At 45.5% G+C, this 22,918-nt stretch overlaps 1 protein-coding gene across 1 annotated transcript in view; it reads right to left on the bottom strand.

Moving 5' to 3' along the window:
• Positions 1-19,737, bottom strand: part of psidin (phagocyte signaling impaired) — an 84,943-nt gene extending 65,206 nt beyond the window's left edge. The window contains exons 1-6 of the mRNA XM_050172882.2: positions 19,653-19,737; positions 19,207-19,292; positions 15,004-15,142; positions 10,189-10,488; positions 6,445-6,525; positions 1,063-1,174 (exon numbers count right to left, since the gene is read on the bottom strand). Coding sequence (XP_050028839.1) covers positions 1,063-1,174; positions 6,445-6,525; positions 10,189-10,488; positions 15,004-15,142; positions 19,207-19,292; positions 19,653-19,725 — 791 coding nt within the window. The 5' untranslated portion in view covers positions 19,726-19,737. The remainder of the gene's footprint in view (positions 1-1,062; positions 1,175-6,444; positions 6,526-10,188; positions 10,489-15,003; positions 15,143-19,206; positions 19,293-19,652) is intronic.
• Positions 19,738-22,918: the final 3,181 nt, after the last annotated feature.

Below are 22,918 nucleotides of genomic sequence, written 5' to 3'. Positions count from 1 at the left end.
TGCCAGCAGCGTTCACCGTGTTGGTTTCAGGGATTTCATTCAGGCCCACAAAGCCCGCCTTTTCAATTGGTCGGCATGGCCCCTGGTTGCGGCCGTCATGATCGCGGCACTCCTGTGTGAGCTCACACTTTGGGCCTTGCAAAATTTGCAGCTTCCTCTCAAGCAATACAACACTACGCTTTGTCGGTGGCGCCTTCTATCAACCGGGCTGTCCTCTGCTGCTTCCACGGTGCATTTCCGTGCTTGCTCAGAAGGGGGCAAAGCGCAGGCACCGCTTCACTTCACGCTGTCTTTTTTTCTCTCATGTGTAGCTCGATAGTGAGCGACGCGGACGCGAGGTAGCTGGCGCCATTTTGTGGCGCATGGGCAGGATGCACTGTGCAGTTAATGGCGGCAAATATGAACGCGCATAGGCAAACGCATCGCCCCGTCTCAGCATCGTATGCTTAAGGGGAACTTAGGAAAGCACATTTCACGATTTTTCTGCATCCAAAATGCCATCCGGAAGGCAAAATTTTGATCATTCTATTCGATATGAGATGAATAACATATCATTATATATGGGTTCTTTTCTCATAGCCCTATTGCAAAAGTTGACACTCTCAAATCGGGTCATCGTTATAACAAATATATTGTTATATGTGGAATATAAGTGGACTATAAGTGGACTGCACTGTACAAGCACACTTCATTTATTGAGGTATTAAATACATGGTGTTCTATGGACAAAAGGTTATGAAAAGTTAAATACTTCATTATATAGAGAATTTTGTTATATTGAAGTTAGTTATATCGAGGTTTAGCTCATCCGATTTTCTGAGTTGACAAAGGTCAAATTAACAAGGTTGTACTGTACTAAATTATGTAATTGAATGCTTTGATTTGAAACAAATGCGTGAAATTTGTATTGGAAATTTTGAACATTCGCACAGGCCTGCTCTTAAAATTTTTATAGTCTCAATGTAAAAAAAAAAAAAAAAGACTAACAGCAACTTCTGAGGAAGTGAGTGAAACAAACAACTGGGTTCCAATGTATGCTCAATAAAAAACAAAATGGCATACTTGCTGAGCAGCAGTGACTTGCAGACAGAGTTGACCTCGGGCCAGCGCCCCAGCTTAGACAGCAGCTCCACCTTGCGCTGGTGCACGAAGTCCAGGTAAGAGGTCAGGCTCTCTGCGTGCACCCACGAGGCAGGCGAAAGCAATCAAACATTGGTGCTTTTGCAGACTTCAATTAAAACCATTTATTCTAAATGCTTAAGAGAGCACTGAGAAAAATAAACAAATTGCACAACATTTATTGCATTGTGGCGACAAACTTGAAGCCAATAAGTGTGTTGCAAAGGTCTTGCATAGAATTACTGTAATTACTCTAATATAGCGCCCCTTTTTGTCTCATAAAATGGTTCCAAAAATTGCGTGCACCTTAGAATCGAGTACGACCCTAAACATGCGTTAGCATATCGCCATCAGCATTTAAAAATGGCCACCTCACGCGCGCTTCGAGCCTAGCTGCTATAGGTTCCTCCATGTGCTCTAGTACATGTGCTTAGGTTAGCACACCGTCCGTCTTCCTGTTTTTCGGGTTTGCTCTACCGGCATGGAAGTGCCAACTGCAAAGACATGCCGAGTTCATCACAATGCCGCAATTAAAAGGAAAGTGATCACATGTGTGGAGACTGACGGAAATGGGGCTGCATCAAGGGCGTTCAGAGTTCCCGAGACTTGCGTGCAGGCCTGGAGCGCAAAGTGGAGAAGCTTTCTACTCCCACGGTTGCTACGTATAGTGCAGCCGCGCGGCACCGATCTTGAAAGCGATCCGTGACGGAGACAGAGTCTACGCATCTATACACACAGCGCTGTGTTCTTGTCACATAATGCGCGTTGAAGCGAGAGGCCGCACAAAGGTCAATTCGCTCGCTCCTGCTACTGCACGTCTCGACTCCAGTGTTTCGATAAGAAGTTTCCGTGGTGATTGTGCGAGATGTGTTCATGTATGCTTGTGCGCGTATGACACCATGCTTGTTAATTTAGTCAGTAAGCAAATGTTTAAATGTTTATACGGCCTATAAGCTACTACCCTTACTTCTCGTATAGCTGTCTACTAATTTGCTATCGTAATCGATGCTACGCCTTTCGGGCAAAGCTGCGACATTTTTAATTTATCGCAACTTTAGTGTATCGGGAGTAAATCTTTGTTTTTTATGAATGAAAGTTGTCTTCCCGTATGAAAGAATAAGGTGTAAAAGACTTTAAGGATGTAAAGGACTTTCTTTTTTTAGGTTGTGGCAAATGGGTGCACGTTACAATCGAGGTTATTTTTTTCTTTTTGTCATGGAAAATGGGTGCGCGTTACAATCGAAGGCACGCTACAATTGAGTAAATACGGTAAGGTACAATGTGATGGCTGTACAATAGCGTAGTACAAACTAACCCTTTAAAACTGATGTAATGGTTATTGGATATAATGAAGTAAATTGAATGTTTGTCACCAATATCAGCATGTAACAAATATATGCTTATAACAAACATCGCCAAACACAGTCAATTTCTGTTAATTTGACCCTGATGAGACCGACAAAAGTCATCGAATTATCCTGGGAGTTGAACTAAACTAGCAGAAGCAAAATAAGCTGAGAAACACCGCTGATTCATTTGGCAGGAGTACATGAAAGATTATAAGATCAAGAACATCAAACTTGAATGCCATAGTGGATTGCAGCTTTGTTTAGGCTACAATACAGTGAAATCTCAATACCATCTACGCTTGTTACAACGGACACGCATACAACAGACTTTCTGATATAACAGACCATATTTCAACCTTAGCTTGCTCTATCTATTTTATTAATGCAACGAAGTTCGCTTTTAATGGACTGCGCTACAATAGACTATCTGCTACAGAGGACAAAATTAGCGTCAATATTTATCAAAATCGGGTGCATAAAATGGACTTTTGCCGTGTCGACACGAGCTAACAACCAACTTGCGAGGTTTGCAAGGGTCAGCCGACCATTGCAGCTCAATATCGCACGTGCAAGGGAGGAAGGAGAGACGGAAGCACACTATCTTTCACACACAAGGCACGGGGGGGGGGCAAGGCGAGGGCCGCGTGGGCGCCGTATCTTGAAAGCAATCTGCCATGTGGACAAAGTGCGCATATGCGCAGGCGCCGGATCTTGAAAGCGATCTGCGATGTGGACAAAGTGTGCGCATGCACGGGTGCCGTATCTTGAAAGCGATCTGCGATGTGGACAAAGCTTGCGCCTGCGCGAGTGCCATATCTTGAAAGCGATGTGGACAAAGCGCGTGCCTGTGCGGGCGCCGTATCTTGAAAGCGATCTGCGATGTGGACAAAGTGCGCGCCTGTGCGGGCGCTGTGTCTTAAAAGCGATCTGCGATGTGAACAAAGTGCGAGCCTGCATGGCCGCCGTATCTTGAAAGCGATCTGCAATGTGGACAAAGCGCGCATCTGCGGGCGTTGTGTCTTGAAAGCGATCTGCGATGTGGACAAAGTGCGAGCCTGCATGGGCGACGTATCTTGAAAGTGATTTGCGATGTGGACTAAGTTCGTGCCTGCGCGGGCGCCGTATCTTGAAAGCGATCTGCGATGTAGACAAAGTGCCCCCAGTGCTGGTAGCTTCGTATACGCTGCATTTCGACGTTTAGTTAGCGTTGAAGTGAGACCACATCAAGGTAACTTTGTTCACTGCTGCTGCCACATTTGCTCCCACCAGCACTTTCAAAGCGAGTGTCCACGCCCATCGAGTGTGATGTGTTCATGTTTACCTCTGCGCACGTGACACCATGCTTGTTAAGTTAGTAAGCGAATGTTTATAACTTTATATGACCAATAAAATTACTATCCTTACTTTGCATAGCTGTCAACTAATTTGCTATGGCAATCGCGGCTTCGCCTCTCGGGTGAAACTGCAACTTTTCTTTCGTATTTCTTTTACTTTGAATGTTCTTCACTCACTCTTTGTGATAACATTGTTACACATCGCAACCGAAGTTTCAGAAGTGAGGCGTTTCAGATATTACATACTTTGGATAAAATGGACATTTTTTGTCGGATTATCAGGGTCCGTTGCAACGAGAGTCCACTGTATAACGAACTTAAGGGGACCATGGTAAATTGTTCGTTATTCTGAAAGGTCATTACAGTCGCCGACAGATTTTCCGGACTCCAAAAATTCGGACATGCCCGATTATTCGGTCAGCTTCGCGGCACCGCCATTCTCCCCATAGACCATAATGTATAACAACTGCCGAAAGTTCGGACACCTTGCAACCTCTCGTCTGATTTTTCGGACTCTCCTTGAGCCAACTCGGTCGAGAGCACCGTGCACCGACTCTGACCGGTGCAGGGTTCGACTTGCTGAACGCCATTTTTGTTTTGAACGGAGCTTCCTTGCTGCCCCACGAAGTGGCGCTACTGGAAATCCCCGCTCATCATCATCGTTTCTGCCTGGTTCGATAGAGTGGCTCTGCAGCAGTTCCGGTTTCAGCTTAGTGAGCCATGTCAAGACAATCCAGCAGCTGATTTGTTTCTTCGCGCACGACGCTGCAAGCAGGCCGCGTTTTTTTCATTTGTGTGACTGGTGTCGGCACGGCGGTGTTTGCTTTGTGTGCTGTGTCGAGGTTTCAGCGATCCAACGCGGCATACGGAAACATCGCGTCAAGTCTCTAATGGCGCCGACAGTGCCCGCGCAGACTGCGCTGCGGAATGCCGGCAAGCGGGTGCCGGGAGGCCTAAGATTTGTCGCCTTCCGATGTGCTCCCTACCGACGCGGAAAATGTTCTGCCGAGACTTGCGCAGTGGTTGCATTGCGATTCCGGACACCGTCTCATTGACAGTTTCACAGGTGGTGACACTGCTGTACTGACGTGCGCAGAACTCGACGACGGCGAGATCATTCGTCCGGTTTCTGCTGCACCGCCGGACGATGACCGAGTCGGAAGTTGACGCACCATGTGCTACGCTGCCGTCGCATGCGGATCGTGTACAAGCAGTGGCTGTGCTTTCAGCCGCCTATAGTGACCGTACGACCCTCCCCGAGATTCAGGCTTATCTGATTGCGCGTAAACGGAACAGCGTGCAACGGCGCATTCACGATTTCTTTAAGCCTACTGCCGAGCCCGAATAAGTGCGTGGAAATAAAGGATTTCATTTTTTTTCCTTCTTAATCTGCTTTTTCGGACACCTGTTTATTCTGACATTTCCGCAGTCCCCGTGAGGTCTGAATAAACGGTCGGCGACTGTATAGTGAAAGTCCCAAAATTAACATTCCCCCCATCAACCCATCAGTTTATTAAGTTGTCACCATAAGCTATCCCCGAAAACGTTGCTCTGGGCTCTTGGCACCTGTTGCTGCTATATTCCATAGATTCCGCCGCCACACACCACCGAAGCACCGCATAATAAGAGTGACGCATGCAAAACAGACGCTGATGCCGAGAAAACTACAGACAAAAAGGAAGCCCCATGTCGCCTTCAGAGCACAATGTTTCTCATTGTTTAGTTTGTTTTTCACATTCCTTGCCCGTGGCCACCACAACTGTCTCGCTTGAGGCAAAAGCCTGAACAATTCCAAAGCACAAGGGTGCGTAAATAACACCGTTCGGAAAGTGCAAAGTGTGACCGTGTGGCATCCCGAGAATACAGATGTTACATTTCTTTGGGTGCATAGCTGGTACAGTGTGATAAGGCCACACAAAGATGTGCAAAAGAAAGGTGTGCGCAGAAAAAGGGCGAAAGAAGGAAGAGACGTTCCTCCATTGCTAGGCAACCCTCGCCTGGGTGGAGCATGCACACGAAAAACCCGACGCGTCGTCGCCCCCGCAATAGATAAAAACAAAGGAAAAACACGTTCTCTCCTGCGTTTTTTTCTTTCTCGGGCGCCCTTTCAGGTTTTCTGAACCCATGCGCTGGGATGTCCACTTTCTGCTCCTTGTTGTCTGCTAGCCTGTTTCAGCTGCCATGAAGGATATATGGAAATCTAAGAATCCCCAGATTTCGGAATATTAGTTCGCATTGGTATTCAGCCATTGTTAACATGACAGAAACTGAATAACGACCAGTATTCTGAAATGTTCGGTATTCTGAAGTTTGTAATACTGAAATATTTTTTACATCGAAACTATAAGAAGTCAGCAGAGAATTTCTGAAAAGTTTGTTTATGTGGTGTTAGCAGCCATGAGGTTTCACTGTAGTTTGTTTAGTTGAAGGTAGTTTCTGTGGTAGTTACTGTGTTTCTTGTCTTCTACCTTTGTGTAGCACTGCGAAACCATTATGAACCTTCATGGTAACTGCCACATAATTTCTTTTGATTGCGTTATGAAAGTAAGCAGACTGTTGACGTTTAAGCATTACGGTAATTATCACCATAGGAAAAAGAAAATAAGACAGCTGGGTCAACATGGCAGCAAGAGCCTCCATACCTCCCAGTGGCCCATGAAGGACGTCCAAGGCCTCCTGATATTTCTCTTGCATCTCTAGGACCAACAGGTAGAGTTGCACTTCTGCAACGATACACAAACCATTCGAAATTCATCAGCAGGGATACAGCGGCACCAATTACATGGCTATCGGAGCCTGCATGTTCATGCACGCACACATTACCAAGTCAGTCTGGACCAAAAGTGAACAGCTACTGCTCACAAACTGCTGTCATACTGCAAGTTGTAAGGCAGCCTACAAAAAGGTATGACATTGTCAGCAGCATAAGCCTAGAGAGACTCACTATCCTGCAACACATCTTATAGACATGTCATACGATCATCTTGATTAGCCCAATAAACCTATCCTTAAAGGACTATTGATGTGAAATTTATGCTCTTAATATTTCTTTAAATGACTATCTAAGCCCACTAAACCCGAGAAGAAAAAATCATGCAAACCCAATACACTGTGAAAATTGGTGTAAGTGAAGCTTTAATGAGTCAGCCAGATGAAATGGCACATAAGGATAAGAGACACACAGTAGAACTCGGCGGCGAACGATTCCTGCAACTGTCCCCAGCGACAGCAACAGACCTTGCAGACGGAAACATGACACAGTGTCACCACCGACCGCAGCACCTAACCATTCAGGCACTATACAAAAAAGTAAAAACACCCATCAGTAAACACGGTCTCCCAACTGCAGCCAGTGTTGTTCCACTGAAATTGTGGAGTCCAGTTTCAGAAAATATGCAATTCAGAATGAATGATAGAAAAACTGTGTGAATTTCTTTTTCAGACATAGAACTTCCATTCTACCTTTATAGTCAGCTACTACTGTACACTGCCCAATCTCACTTGTGTAATTGCTGCTGTTCGACATTACTCATGCACCAAGCATTTCAAGGCATTGCCTTGCATGAAGGAGGTTGGTAAAGGCGGTATTCTTTATATGCATTGCACATTGCATGTTGTATGCACGTTGTAAGCATCATGCTTACAACGTTCGTTGTAGCTTACAACGTTCGTTGTGCTCACAACGTTCGCTGTTCATCTCGAGGACGCCATGCTGCAGAGGCTGCAGAGGCCGTGCCTCTGCAGCATGGCGTCCTCAAGATGTCGAAAGGTAATCAAACGTAAAATCCTTGAAAAGAAAAAAAGAGAAATTCAAGCGATTGCATGATCGCACGCGGCCCCAACAGCTGCCACACGCTCATACAATAGAACCTGCTTTGCAGCCTTCTCCGCATTTCCAGCCTCGTGCGTATTTCTGCTGTTGTCCTTCCACCCCTCCGAACCTGATTGTGCTGCGCCCATGGCTCTATGTCGTGCCACTCTGAACCACCAATGGAAAGCGGCTACTGCACTGCTCCCAGATTGCTTGCTGGCCCTTCATCTGCGCAGTTCTGCCAATGGATTAAGTTGCTCGTGCTAGCCTTTGTTGGTTGCATCAAAGTCGTTCCTGGCCACGTGGTTTATCAGCCTTGTTTGACTCGCTGCTGAAACGGAAGATGGCTGATCGGCTTGCTGATCATCGGCAATGCACGACACTGCCAGTAAAAAGAAAGCGAAATTCTTTAGATTTGGAAACAAAGTGCTTCTAACTAATGAAGCAATCGTTGTGAATGTGCTTGCATCAGATAGCAACGGTGACAGTGAGAATAGCAGCGATGACACAGCAGGGCAGGCTGCCTTAACATTGCCGTCGCGTACGTTTTTGTGAGGGACCGTCTGCTGCATTACGTGGCACACCTGGATGCCTTGGAAAAGGATGTCGGCAAGCTTTGCGTAAAGAAAGCAAGGCTGACGGACATGGGGTTTCTCGTGCAAGCCAGTGAGAAATACGTAGCAAGATGCTCGCGGAGATCTCACCCCAGCGTTTCTTCTCGATTTCTCAAGCCGACACACTGCCGTGGCAACCTTCTCGCATTTTTTAAAAGGGCCCTTTTGGGGCCACCAAAGCGATGCCTTAGCGGAGTTCGCATGTCGCTTGCTGCCCGTGACCCCTTTTTGCAGTTGTTTAGCAGTGCCATTCTCGAACGCCGACAGCCGCGGCTTGTTACACGGGATTGCAGCACGCACGAAGAAGCGTTAAACAGTGAACACAATTAGCAGCCAGATGGAGGAAGGTGGTCGGGAGGGGCATTGGCCTCCCCACCATTATAGTTTTCTCACAACAGCCTTGCCACCCCCCTATTTAGATTTTCTTTCCATGCAGCCCAGTTACAACAATTATCGGTTATAACAATGGAATTTTTGTGGCACTTGAATATTGTTATAAGTAGGCTGGATTGTATAAGATGCACTGGCAAAACTTTTGAAGGAGATACCACACCTTATATATGGGAAAATATGATATACAGAAGCCAACAGATTTTTTTTGGACACCAAGAATTGAGAGTTGATGGATATTCCAGACTTCATAAATGCACCGTCAGGGTTCTCATAGAGCTGATGCATTTTCGCAACCGATTTTGCAGACGAATTTAGGCCCCAAAGTTCAATTTTCCAGACTGAATCACTGATTCCGAGCCATGCATGTAGGAAGGGAAGTGTAGGAGAGGCCCTGCCCAGCCCGCATCAGTTGAGGAGTGTGTGGCGGAAGTCACATGGTGTTTTTCGCAAGGGAACACTAGGACTCGTGTGCCAAACATGAACGTTGCCACAGCAACTGTGCTCCTGGAGCTCTGGTCACTGCTCTAGGCTTCTGAAATAACCCAAGCTTTTTTTTTTTTTTTTTCAGCCCGTGTCTTTCTTGCAGCAAATTCTGTTCACAACACAAGCTCACTCTGGAGTCTGGTGTGTAAAGTTGAAAATTGTGTTTAGGGTCTATGAGTGTGAATGTCAGCCAGCAACAGAGACACTCAAGTAATCACGACACAGGTCTTTGTTGTATTCTTCAATGCGCCACGGAAAAGCACAGGAGCGCATCTGCTTCACTAAAACTGTTACGGAAGTTTCGTAGCTTTGTTCCGGCGAGCATCGGCAGCACACACTTCCAGCAGCTCGTAGCCATGCAAGTTCAAAGCTCATGCCTATCTGCTTCGATGAGCTGATCAGAGGTGCAAAGGTAGATGGCACACCAACATGGCTGCAATTCCGCCTTCAAAAACGTGACGTCAGGCCTTCTCCTATTTTGTTTCTTTCGTCCATGGAGCCATGCTACCTGATCTTAGAGGCTGCCATGTTGGATTTTCCATTGGCTTGGCTTCTAGGGGCCCGCTCAATAGCCTCCAAGATTGGGAGGAGCACACTACCAATGGGAAACGTGCAACACCTACAAGTGGTGCAACAATTCAGTGCACCAGCGCCACATACAACAACTCCAGTTTCTACCCGCGTGCAACGAACTGCCGTCTCTCCATATTGTATGGAAGTGTGTGTGCGTGCGATGGCGAAAGGTGTGATAAAACGGATAGGTTTCAAGAAAGTTAACAGTGCAGTATTTTTTAGGGCCTTAAATGAAGAGAAGGGGTATAAATTATACCGAAGCAACATCAAACACAGCAACCACCGTCAGGCGTTGCCCCTTACAAAAGAGCAGGCCTCTTGCTAGCTCTCTGTAGTGGTGGACCATACTGTACAACTAAATGATAAATTGATTGTGGCACAGTGACAACTACAGCATGACGAAACAGATGAAAAGACAATAGATACCCTGTTTTGAGCTCTTCCCTGCTGCTCCAGTAAATGTGGGAGGACAAAGCAGGATAATGCATGCAAGTGGAAGGGAAGCAACCTACCAGCCTCGGCCTCGATGCGCCTTTCCTTGACGAACTTGTCAACCATGCGCTGCGCGAGGAGGAGAAGGGTGTTCCGCTCAGCAGGCGAGGTTGCAGGCTGGTCCGCCTCCAACACGAGGCTCATGACAGCCCAGAAGTAGTACGGGTTCTTGTGGCGCAGCCGGTGCAGTGCCAAGGCAGTCCGCCGCTGCTCTCGGGGCCGCCCCACCCGTACATAGCCCATGAACAGGTGTGACAGGAGTTCCTCGTTCTGTGGCTCCTTCTGGGTGGCACGCTCATATGCCTCCACCACCAGCTCCGCTGCAAGTACATGTGAATGAAAAGCTTGTTGCTGAGGTAACTCCCTTGACTACTAGGATAATGCAATAGCATTTCCACGAGTTTGACGTAGTAGTTCTGCGGAAACCCGCAAGGTGGAGAGAAGAGTGGATGTCTGATTTTCCCTTTAGAGTTTCCATGTTACGGTGCAAATTGTAATGCAATTTGTAAGTTTGTATGTGCTTATTGTGATTAGATATGCAACATTTGGGTACCTTTAATGCAGCACAAATGATTCCCTGCTCGTGACAGTGTGAAGTGTGTGGTATGCTAAAGTATGATGGCACATCTTCAAAATCAAGCTCTAATAAAAAAAGCCAATGTGAAATTCTTATACTTCTTGCAAATACACGATCAATTACATTTCTGGTCCTTGCAATAGAGATGAAGTTTGAATGTCAATGTACCTCACAATACGAGGGGCTTACATATTTTGTGATGCTAACTTTACTGTCACCCATGAAAACCATTCTGTGAAATAGGAGAGGAAGGTTACAACGTATAATATGACTTTTAGGGGGGGGGGGGGGCAATGCAATGGAGTTGAAAAGCAGTGGTAGAATGCCTGTTTCACAGTTGTGGGGTTCCTAATTGAAATGCAAGTAACTACAATTTTTCTCTTTAATATTTTACACTGCTTTAGCTTTGAGATCACGTAGCTAGCCAGATTAAATTAAGAGGGCAGTGATACGAAAAGGAAATGTGGTAGCATTTAACAAAGTAATAAGAGATGACGTCCAAGCCACGCTGAAGGACAGCTCTTTCAACCAATGGAAACCCACCCGTGATGCTTAGAATGGAAACAACTAAAAACAAATGCAGAACCATCTGTGAGCTATTGCTTGGCATGATCACAGTAGCACTTTTAGGAAATGTTCCATAGGTACCGTGCTTTTTAAAGTGCCTTCCAACTCCATAATATCCTGTGAAAAATAAAGCATGTGTGATGGCTCTGCATGGCCATCGAAATTATGAACGCTTCTGCCTGTACAACAAGCGAGGCAACATAACCTAGGAGGCTATGGTTTCGATATATCGTGCTCATTACCTAAAGAGGCACCAAAGAGCAAGAAATAAGCTCAGCTGTATTAATAAAACTTTCTTCTACAATATAAAATATGTTGCTCTTATCATTAAAGGAGGGAGTCTTAGTTTTTGCGTCCCCAAAGATGCAAGAACTAAGGATGGGTGGTGACACTGCTTCCACGCCAGCTCCCAATGGCGCCTTGGATTTTGAGGGCATCTGCTCGTGTCTAGTTGATTCTTTATCGTTGAAGGACTGAACTACACTGTATTCGAAAAGAGCCAGAGACTGAAAATAGCAAGTTTCAAGAACTTCTGCTGAGCCACAATGGCTCAAATACAAGAACATTGTTTGAAATCCGGGACATCACACTGACATACAGGCACTGGGGCTTCAGTGCGAAATTTTGCACTTTACACTTTCTTTTGGAATATCAGCCCCCCTTAACGGGAAATTAACAAAAACAGAAATGTTAAAATACACTTTACCAGACTGGCTCTAAAGTGGTGAAGTGTTTCTCTTTGTATCCCTTTCAGGTTGCCAGAGATGCAAAACATCTTGTTCGTGAACTGTAGAAATGCCTCGCAGAAGCAGACTTTATTCTGCTATGTAAAATTTTTGGCATCATGGTTGTGGTTGGGCGTGAGAAAACCCCAGAAAGTGTGAACTTCAGTATAGATTGGTGGCACCTGTCAATATACAAGACAGCCTGAATGTCAACTGCGAGCGTTATCTGGGTTTTTGCCTCATCTGCCCTTTATTCAGCCTTATTTGCCAATGTCTTGGAAGCCAAACATTCTTGATTTATGGGAAGCCTTATTTCAATTATGAGGCTTCAAGTCTCTCACTGAAAGCGTAGCGAGTCAGCCAAAATTTTCACATCTGTCCGAGTTAAACTCTATTTCTAATATTCTTGAAGTAATTATAGCAAGCTAGATCTCAATAATTTCTCATAATTAGAAAACCTAGATCAACAGATAGACAGGGGGTCTCTAGACTGCAAAACAAAAGAAACTGTACTGACAAGCCTCAACCAACATCCACGCATTTCAGCAAAAATGGAGGGACAAAATTTGCTCATCGCATGTGCAAATATAGTTTAAAACGACCCCCTTTCTACTGCATTTCCTGTCGTGCAGATCAAACTTTCAACATTATCATCATTAGCCTATCATGTCCATAAGAGGACAAGGACCTCTCCTACCTATCTCCAAATACCCCTGTTCGGTTTCAGCGAACTCCCTTCTACACTGGCAAATTTCCTACCCTGATGACACCACCTATTTCTCTGCCGTCCCCAACTGCGCTTCCCTTCACTTGGTGCCCATTCTGCAACTCTAGTAGACTACCAGCTGCCTTGCTCTATGCATTACATGTCCAGCCCAATTGTTTTTCTTCATCTTAATATCAACTAGAATATCACCTACCTCCATTTGCTCTCTAATCTACAATCTCTAATCCACGCTGGCATCTCCCATAGATTTGATGTTACACTTATTGCTGTTCCACTGCTCATTGTGCATCATTTAAGCTTTCACAAATTTCTTTGTTGTCCTCCCAAGTTTCAATGCCACGGGAATAGCCCAATGCACTGTTTTAGTTTTCTGTTCAAGAATATCGATAGTCCGCCATTCATAACATAGCAGCGCCTGACACATGCACTACAGCCCATTTTTATTTGTTGGACAGTTCCATTCTTATGATCTGGATCCCATGTGGCAGCATGGCCTTGATAAACATTGCCTTAAGCTTGAAGGACAATGAAAAAAAATAGGAGCATTGAAGACGTAAAGAACGAAGAACTGTGGGGCAGTACACACTGCCTGTGCACAGAATACCGAGCTACCTCTGCATAACGTGCTATTAAATTCCGGGGTATTTCTTAGTGTGTCGAAGCCCCAATAAAATTGTGAGGTTAATTTTGACCATCTGGTATTCTGTAACATGTACCTAAATTTAAGTACACAAATGTTTTTTTTAATTCCAGCCTGATCAGAACACTTGCCACCGCGGCAGAGATGAAACCCTCAACCGCGGCTGCCTACTGTTCAGTACCAGACGTAAATGGACATAAGAAGCTTCGTTCTGTTCTGTGAAAGATATGATGACAACGTTTTCAACCGACAGCCACTTGACTCGTGCCACTGTTATAACAATACAACTTGTCGAACCAAAATAACATACCCCTTGCTCTGCACTTGTCGCATGTTCGCGAGAACATGCGTGTGCCTGAGAAGCGAGTGCTACATGTGCTGAAGCAGTCATGGCCACAAGTCAGTGTTTCAGAATATGCTGTCATCTCCAGGCAGTTTACAAGCATAACAAAAGCACTGCCACTGCAAAAACAAAAGCATAAAGCGCGCAAGAAAAGCTAGGTAGCAGAATAACTATACTGAATGCTGCGCTGGTGTTCCTGGCGTCTCACTACTGCAGTTGTAAACTCCCTCACATCTACAGACCCAAAGAACCCCCATGACAATTGATCCCTAGCTCTCCCAAGAAAGCACATAAGTGGTTCAACTTGTTTTCACTAGATGATCTGGAAAGTCTTGCCCATTCCCCGACACAAAGCACAACAATAAAATTGCTAAAACTTACCGAGAGCAGCTGATTCTCCCAAATATTGGAACATGGTGATCAAGGTGCTCTTATATTGCATTAAAAATATGTGTTAATTCTACTGGGATAGAATAGCTGAACTAGAAGGTTGGGAGTCAATTCCTTGAAACAGCGCTGGCAACAGCATGGCAGAAAGAATCAAGATTGAAAAGCACCCACACCACATTACTTGTGCTGTCTTGTCTGCACTCCTTCAAGACGTTCGCATTAAATTTTTGCAGGTGGCCACAATATTGTGGTGTACCAATTGTAGACTCCTAAACGAGGTTGAAACACTTAAGAGCAAAAGTAGTGCTCTATATCCCGTGCAGTCTTATGGCACACAGCAACTTGCGAATTCTCATTTGAAAAACAAGCTATTAGGAAACAGTTCTCTGACAGTGAACACTCCATAAAATCTTCGTGGCTTTGTCCATTCATTTACATAAATTCAGGGCTCTCGTCCGGAATACAGACTGTTTCAGAAGTTCTGGTACTACCTGTTGTGCACTTTAAAAGCCAACATAGGTGTGAAAAGGTGACAATACAAACAAATGTTTTGCAGATCAGGGCTGTTGCCAGTTTGTCGTAACAAGTCCAGAAGTTTGTCGTGTTTTAAAACATCTATAAGCATTCCTGCTGCACAGAAAGAATAAGTGCAATCTTTAAAAACTTTCTTTTAATTATAAAAAGCTCAGCTCATTCGAGGTTAACACCTAGGTGTACAGTAACCTCAAGACACTGATAGTAGTGAGCCCACATAACAAGAGTTAAGAACCTCACAGAGCTCCCAAAGCCACAAGGATGCCTTCTCTTGCCGCTAACCTTGGGGAGGACAAAGGCCACATGTGAAAAGATTTTACATTTTCACTCACGTCGCTCGAGTTCCCGGTAGCAGAGGGTCATGGCCTGCAGGGTGGCATCGTCGGTGGGGGCCTCAGTCTGTAGCTCTTTGAGAACTGACAGGGCCTCATCCGATCGCGACAACCGCACAAGAGCAAGTGCCTTCAGGGCCTGGAAAAAAAAAAAGTACATTCCTCTCCTGCGACATCCTTCAGGATACATATCACCGGAAGACTGCATTCAATTTACAGAGGAAGTCCCCACTTGGTCCTTATCCAATCTTTTTGTTGCCACTGTGGAGGGTACTAGGCTCGTTGACACATGCTGCTAAATATTTAGGGCAGCAGCACATGAAAAACACCATATGTTTCCTTCCATTCACATGCTATGTGACTGCATCGGGCAAAAAAGGCTGTTCCACATCCATCCACTTTGGCTTTGAGTGGCGCTGGCTAACACTCCCAGGGCGAGATCTGGTAAACATAAATATCTAAGTTAGTGGGTGATAGCCACCACCGCAGCACAATTGCTAGGGCAATGTATACGTAATGAGGAGGTTGTGGGTTCAATCTCCACCAACAAGGTATCTTTTCATCCACTTTCATTTTCTTTATTATTTTCAGCATTTCAATTTCAGCCACAGCCAATTTTCCCTATGTTTTCCTTGGCTTCACTGACTGTTGGCTTTACAGTTAAAACTTGATCTGATGAAACTCAATTTTATGAAGTGTCCAATCTAACAAAAAAACTTCCATTCCCTGGCAGGTACCCATAGGGTTCAATGTTGTCATCAACCCAAATTACCGTAACTAACTTTGCCAAACTCGATTTAACAAAGTTTTCCCTGAAATGAATGAGTAAAAAAGTGGTTATTTCTTTCTAATTTTGACACAGATCGGTTCTTTGAATGTACGCTGCAAAGCTATTGTGTTAATACATCTAGACACCCTAGTCACAGCCTAGCATTATTTTGACGAGGCTGCACACCATGCACCCATGCACGGAACAGTGGACTCCACACCACCTCGATAGGGGTGGCGGTGGTTGCTTTCGTTATTTCATGGTTTATGCGACAGATGGCTATATTAACGGCAAATACAATGCCGCAGTAGCTTTCGCGTGTAGCTACGTTACAATTGTAGGTTTTGAAGGACCAAAAAATTCCTATCTCGATTTTACAAACTTGTCAATTTAATGAAATAATTCGAAAGTGCTCATCACTTCATTAAATCGAGTTTCAACTGTACATGATTATGATTAATGAAAAATCGAGCCGCTCAGTAGCCCTTCTCTTGCCTTTAGTACAGTCCTTTAAATGACACACAAGCACAGTGCCTGCATTAAAGTCCACATATACCGCGAAGACAGCACTACTCAATTGCGCTGCTGCTCTCCACTTTGCCTTCTCATCACGCTTGTTTCACAAATTGACTAGGCAATAAATGCGTCCAAGGCAATAAATGGCCCATCTGGGAACTTATGCCCCAGTCACACGGGTACTCACTAACTCCTTTTAACTCCGTCGTCTTTATCTCGAGGGAGATGCACTCGGTGCCACACGGTCGCCCTCCCACTAAGGGAGTTTAAAGGTGCTTTTGGTCAAGGGAGGTTGGCGATCTCCCTCGGCAGCTGAAGGGAGTACTCTCGTGCCCATACTTTTTGTTGTAAAAGTGATAATGTAATTATTGTTTGCATTAAAAGTAATGTAGCGTGTGCTTAGAATGTTTCCATTGAATTAAATAAAAGTCCAAGTACAACTCTGCAACAGTTATGCTTGCTGCTACACAATACTCTCGACCTAGGCTGCTTGGCACCATGTTTTTCTAGTCTTTCAGGGCGTTTACACAAACCTGGCACAATCGGGTTGAGGCGCCTTGTCGGGCTGGAATATGCCTGCCGCGTTCGCGTAAACACTAGGCGGTCGGACTGAACAGGCATCGAGTCAGGCTGAGTTAGCCCAACCAGTTTGCAACCTACATGTAGATGCAGACGGGTCCGGCCCGCCAGCACCGAGACTTGCACGGGAACACTGGGACGTCACAATTTATGCGGCGGCAGCGGGTACAGCATCAGGACAAGGTCAAGACAAGGCACTGTGCAGTGCAACCTCATTGTAGACATAGACCCATGAAATAGAGCTGTTGCAGACAGCAGCGGGAATCGGAAACCCTGTTTCAACGCGTTGATGTCTCGCCTCGACGGTGTGTGCCGTCGTCGTCCTGACTCGTCAGAAGTGAGTTTATGTAAACGTGGTATGGTCGGGCTCGGTCAACCTGAATTCCGACTCGACCCGCTCACGTCAGGTTCATGTAAACATGGCCTTCATCGCGCTAGTCGTGCAGTGGTCGGTGTGGTCACTCATGACTGACAGCGGCACAGTAGACAAAAAAGAAAAGCTCACGAGATCACCATGCACGAAATGTTGCATTTTAGTATAATTTGCAGAGGTTCGGGTAGCAGAACCCAAAGCCAACTCACCACGCCGCAAAGGAAAACACAGATAATCACAGGGTGGCTAGCGTCGCTGTCAGCACTGCTACGTTTAGTGAGTGCACTTTGATATTTAACGAGGTGTATGTTTCTCGCATGAATTATATTGAATAATATTTTTATTAAAAGATTGTTAATTTAGCTATGAGCGTAATTAGAAGTTACATTCTTGTACTTGTATAAAAATGAAACACCGCTGACTGCGCCTCTGGCAGCTATGTTTAAGAAGTCCTTACTGGCAGTGTGATACGACCACAACTTCCTTAAGGTTGAACTCCTATAGGAAGTCTCGCGCTTCCTTATCCTAAAGGAGTTCATGGATGCCCGTGCAACAAGAGTATTAATGGCACCAACCAATTACAGCAAGTGCTGGTGGTGAGGAAGCTAGAGAAGGAAATCACTGGGAAAGGGAGAATGACACCTCCTTCAAGTATATAACTTCAAGATTGCAAACCTAGGCTGGTTGATTAAATTAGTTATATTCTGGGAGTTTTAACGAGCCAAAACACAATCTGATTATGAGACACGCTATAGCTTAGCAGTGCAATGCCACTGACATTGGGATACTGCGGTGGGTATTGGGCTGGTTGACACATGTTGCTAAGTATTTAGAGCAACGGCACATAAAAAATACTATCAGTTTCCTTCCGTTCACCTTGTACCATGTGCTATGTGCTGTAACTCCAATTATACCTCAGCTGGTATGACACTCTGTCCCTCTGGTAACAGCACAGGGAACGAAGAGATCACACTTGTCTGGCTACTTCTAGTCTGTCTGGAACAATCAGTTGTGCTGCATAGTGCCTACATCCCTGGTTTCTTGATCACTGGACTGAAGTGTCCTCAATGCAAGGCATACCTATTGTGTCGACTGCTGCCAGTCAGAAGCTGCAGCCTATAAAATAACCTTCTTTCTCTTGCTTTTAGGTATCTTCGAATGTTCCAGTCACTATGGTAGGAGTGTGGCAGGAGTTACCTGAATTGTTACCTTTCACTAATCTTTAACTAATGCCGTTACTTTTACAAATGCTGTTGATGTTACAAATACTGTAACATCAAATGGCAACTTCTGTCTTTTCAATGAAAAAATAACGACAGGGTTGTAGTTCCACTGTGAACCCATGGCTTTGGCAGGCGCACATTTTGTGTGAAATGAGTTCGTTTATTAATGAAGCAATATTGCGATTACTGCTGCGTCACTGGCATTGGTGGGCGTCAACAGTGACACTTTCCAATACTGCAATCAGTAACCGTGTTGTAGATAAACAGCACTTCTGTATCCATTATGCAACAAGGCAAACCACACTTGACTGTCAGTAGTGTTGAACGACAGTGAACGCGCTCTGAAGCGCAGTTAACAGCGCTGCGAGCTGTATTGCAGGCTACCTTTGATGTCGACCCACCAGGACTAAGTTGCATGCAATGAGTTGTAACGACGCTGTTGAACCGTTCTCATCAATGTGTTTCATCGCCAATAATTAAAATTACGTACGCATTTATAATCTTCGAAGCGGCGGGTCAAGTACAGTCAAGTGGACAACTGAATGAGAGAAATACAAAACCTGACCGCAGGGAATGCTTATTTCTTAGTACTACATCAATCTCGCTTCTGTGCTTAATCTACGCGCTACGCGTCGCGAAAGAAACAGTGGGTCAATCAACTGAGACATGCCCCGATCCCGCGTGATTACACAACCGAAGGTCCGCGATGCAAGAGGTTGAGTTAAGACGCCTGTTTCTCTCACCTTGGCACACGAGAAGTCTTTTTGCTTTTTGAGCAGCTTCTCCGCTTCCTGCAACGCTTTCTTGTGGTTCCCATTGTCCAGGTAATCTGGCGATAAAAGCATGCAAAGGTGAAAACGATGCGCGAAAGGCCGACGTACAGGGCGGCACTATAACAACAGACGCCAGGAAACGCTCAAGCAAACAACGCTCCACCCACACTCAGCCTCATGGGATCACTGTCGCCACGAACGTGGTGATATATTACAGTCTACGAGTAGAATATGCAAAGAAATTAAAGCCCCCACTAAAGAATCAATTGGAAACACGCCGAGTTGTGAGCGGTTTGGGAAGGCACGTTTTCTGTTGCTCTAGGGCTACGGAATTTTGTGAGCACCGGGGAAGAAGGTCGGGACGCTTGGAGTATGGACAGTTGGTTTGAAATACAGATATAAAATGCAATTCTTACCGTAGACAGGCCGCAATCGCCTTTCATTTATGCTGGAGTCTGCGTGTGAACGTGCGGCTAACATGCTCGCCATTACTGAAGGCTTCCCAGTGTTAGGGGAACAAGAACAGAATAGCGCTGAATTTAGCCAAAACTTTCACTTTTGTACAATGCAATATATTGCATAAACGTTAAAAAATACGTCTTATAAATGATGCCGTTACTGAAAACAATATAAATATACGCAAGCCTTTCTTTTTTGGGCAATTGCATGTGACGAGAGGTGGCGCCAAATATAAAATGCGGAAAAGGATGGATGGGTTATTACTGAATGACAAAGAATTGTTACCACGTGCCTTAGAGCCTGAGATGTATGCTTGTTTTATACCTCGTCTTGACATGCGCAATGCGTCAATCTTTTTTTATATATGTATTTTTTCCATGCGTGCATTAAACATCCTTTGCTAGTTAGCGCTTATGGTGTGTGCGTGCCTTTTCTACGTACTGTCTCTTTATATATATAGCGCTCTAAGTTTTTCTAATAATGAAATACGTGTTCCTGCCTTGTGTAAAAAAACGGGTACCGGGAAATAGCACCGGTGACGGTTGGCCTCTGAGCAACTGCCTGCAAAAAGGGGCGGGAACAACCAAACAGTGGGAACAACAACAGTATAGAGCGAAAGGGAAACATTTGATGATGATGATGATGATGATGATGATGATGTTCTTGATGAGTTTGGCGCATACCCACTCACGGGGATTGGTCAAGAGTCGGGCAGACTTTGCTTATGTGTTCAGGAATTGAATTTAAAAATTTATAATTTTGTTACATAAATTTAAGCGAGCAAAATTCAAAATGGTTCAGTAGACTGGCATTTATAGTGTATATATACTGGCATTGAATGAAGAGGAAAGAAAATTATCTATAATATTAATAAGGCAATAGAGGAGGAATGAAACGAATAATACGGTCACCGAGGAAATCGGTTTGATTCAATAATACATTTTTCTAAGGCGAAGCACACATTCCTGTGCGAGTGCCAAAGCACAGACGCTCCAAAAGACAGCAGCACCGGAGTGTTCAAGGGCAGGCCGAGCTGTATTTGTGGCAATGCTCTGTCCACACCACCAAATAGAGCGAGACGAATTGAGGCTTCGCTCAGGCTCAATTTACCAGGGCCATTTCGCCTCACATGGAGAACATGCACATCATTAGTGCATTTCAGAATAAGCCATCTGCCCACGGGCCATTGTGCATAGCAGGAGGTTCCGAAATTTGCAAAGCTCCCGCCTTTGTCCGAGTGTCAGCTCAGTTCGAGGGTCGTCTCCCACTTTCGTAAAGAAGCGACATTGACCGTCCAATGTATCGTCTCTTCGCTCACTCTATTGCTCAGGATTGCACACATATGCCCCCTGTTGTGCTTCCGTGCGCAGAGATGACTTGAAGGCCAGAAAGCTCGATGGCTGTGTTATTTACTAAAACCAGAGTTATTTAAAGCGCAACTAGCCGACTGACGACACTGTTGACTCTGTCAACAAGGTTGAATCTCGTGGGTTCCGTTGTTGGCCCAGGGACACCTTCGCACCATAGGGATGGCCGAAATGAAAAGGCTGATCCGCTGGCTACAGCTTGCGCTCGAAACACCTGCGACTGCCCGGAAATATCGTGCAAGCTTGATGGCGCTCGTCTTCTGATTCGTCGCCACCTGCTCAAGCAGCACCCAGACCAGCGTGTCGCAAATGGAACGTCTCCGCCCTGTGTTCGCGGTCTAAACTTGCCTCGTCGCGCTAGAGCACAACCAATGAAGCTAATGGTTGGCTGTGTGTGTGAACCTATGTGAGCGTTAAAACTGACGAGGACGTGTGGACAGTCCGTCGTGTACGTCTTGCGGTCGCTGCGAGACACTCCGGCTCCTGACGTTGGAGTGTCTCACTTTCATTGCGCATTTGTCGCTCGGTGTCGCTCGGCGAATGTTTGCACACCAGTGGTTGTGCGTCTCGACGCGATCAAGCTCATCGCGGCTCGTCTATATCATAACAACCTAAGAAACAGAAACACCAGCGACAATACAGTGAGAATTGTTCTTACTAACTGAATTAGAAAATCATCGATGAGGGGAATTAAAAAATATGAAAATGCAACTGGCGAACTTTTTGTTTTCGAATGATACCACCTTAGACGTTATTTCTTGTAACATTCTTTTAGCAGCGTAACCGGTCGTACCCTGCTTTTTGTCGTTAATTGTTCTACTTTATTCTTTGAGACCTGTCGCCTAGTTCTTTACTTCCTTCCTTACTTCCATTTCTCCTTCTGCTCTCTGTTTCCAGCCTGCTTCTCGTTTTCCATTTTCTGTCAAATGCATATATATATATATATATATATATATATATATATTGTGACGCTCTTAGGTGCATAGTGGGTTCACGAATGTGACGCGCTTAGGTGCATAGTGGGTTCACGCCTCAACAAACAGTATGTGGGGGCACCGAAGGGTAGTGAACGAGGACGACGACGTGTGGCTGGCTGGCTGAGTCTCGACAGGCGCTCAGTTGACCAAGGCCATCGCTTCTAACTCTACCCGGCTTCAAAGTAACGCCTTTTGTGGGCGTAACAGAGTGGTGGAGGTGCTGGGTACGACAGAACGTACCACGGAGTCGCAACATCTAGAACTTCGCCGGAGCCGTCGTCTTGCCGGTCTCTTGCCAACGACCTTCCCTATGGCTCAGGACGGAGGTGGACAAATGCCAGCTATAGTTTCACCTTCTCAAAGGTCAGCGCCAGTTGGACCTTTGCGGCACTACATGGAACCACGCTCGTTCGCGGGAAAAGTGGGCGAAGACGTCGACGAGTGGCTGATGCACTACGCAAGGGTGAGCCGCTACAACCGTTGGGATTCTGTCACTCAGCTTGAATATGTTGCACTCTTTCTGAGTGAGACAGCGTTGATGTGGTATGAAAACCACGAAGACTCCCTAACAACGTGGGAGCACTTTGTTGAGGAAATTAAGAAGTGTTTTGGCGACACCCACGCCAAACAGAAACGCGCCGAGAGAACACTTGCTCAAAGAGCTCAAGCTCCTGGAGAAACATGCACTATATACATAGAGGAAATCCTCAAGCTGTGCAAAATCGTAAATCCGCAGATGTCCGAGGAAGACCGAGTCGGACATCTCCTCAAAGGAATTGCAGAAGATGTGTACAATTTCCTCATAAGTCGGGAACACGTTGATTCCGTCTCAGATGTCGTGCGTCATTGCCGTACGTTTGAGACGTTGAAAACACGTCG

This window comes from Dermacentor andersoni, chromosome 3 (genome assembly GCF_023375885.2).
Source record: "Dermacentor andersoni chromosome 3, qqDerAnde1_hic_scaffold, whole genome shotgun sequence".
In the NCBI taxonomy this organism is placed as follows: Eukaryota; Metazoa; Arthropoda; class Arachnida; order Ixodida; family Ixodidae; genus Dermacentor; species Dermacentor andersoni.
This window is presented reverse-complemented; position numbering and strand designations above follow the sequence as displayed.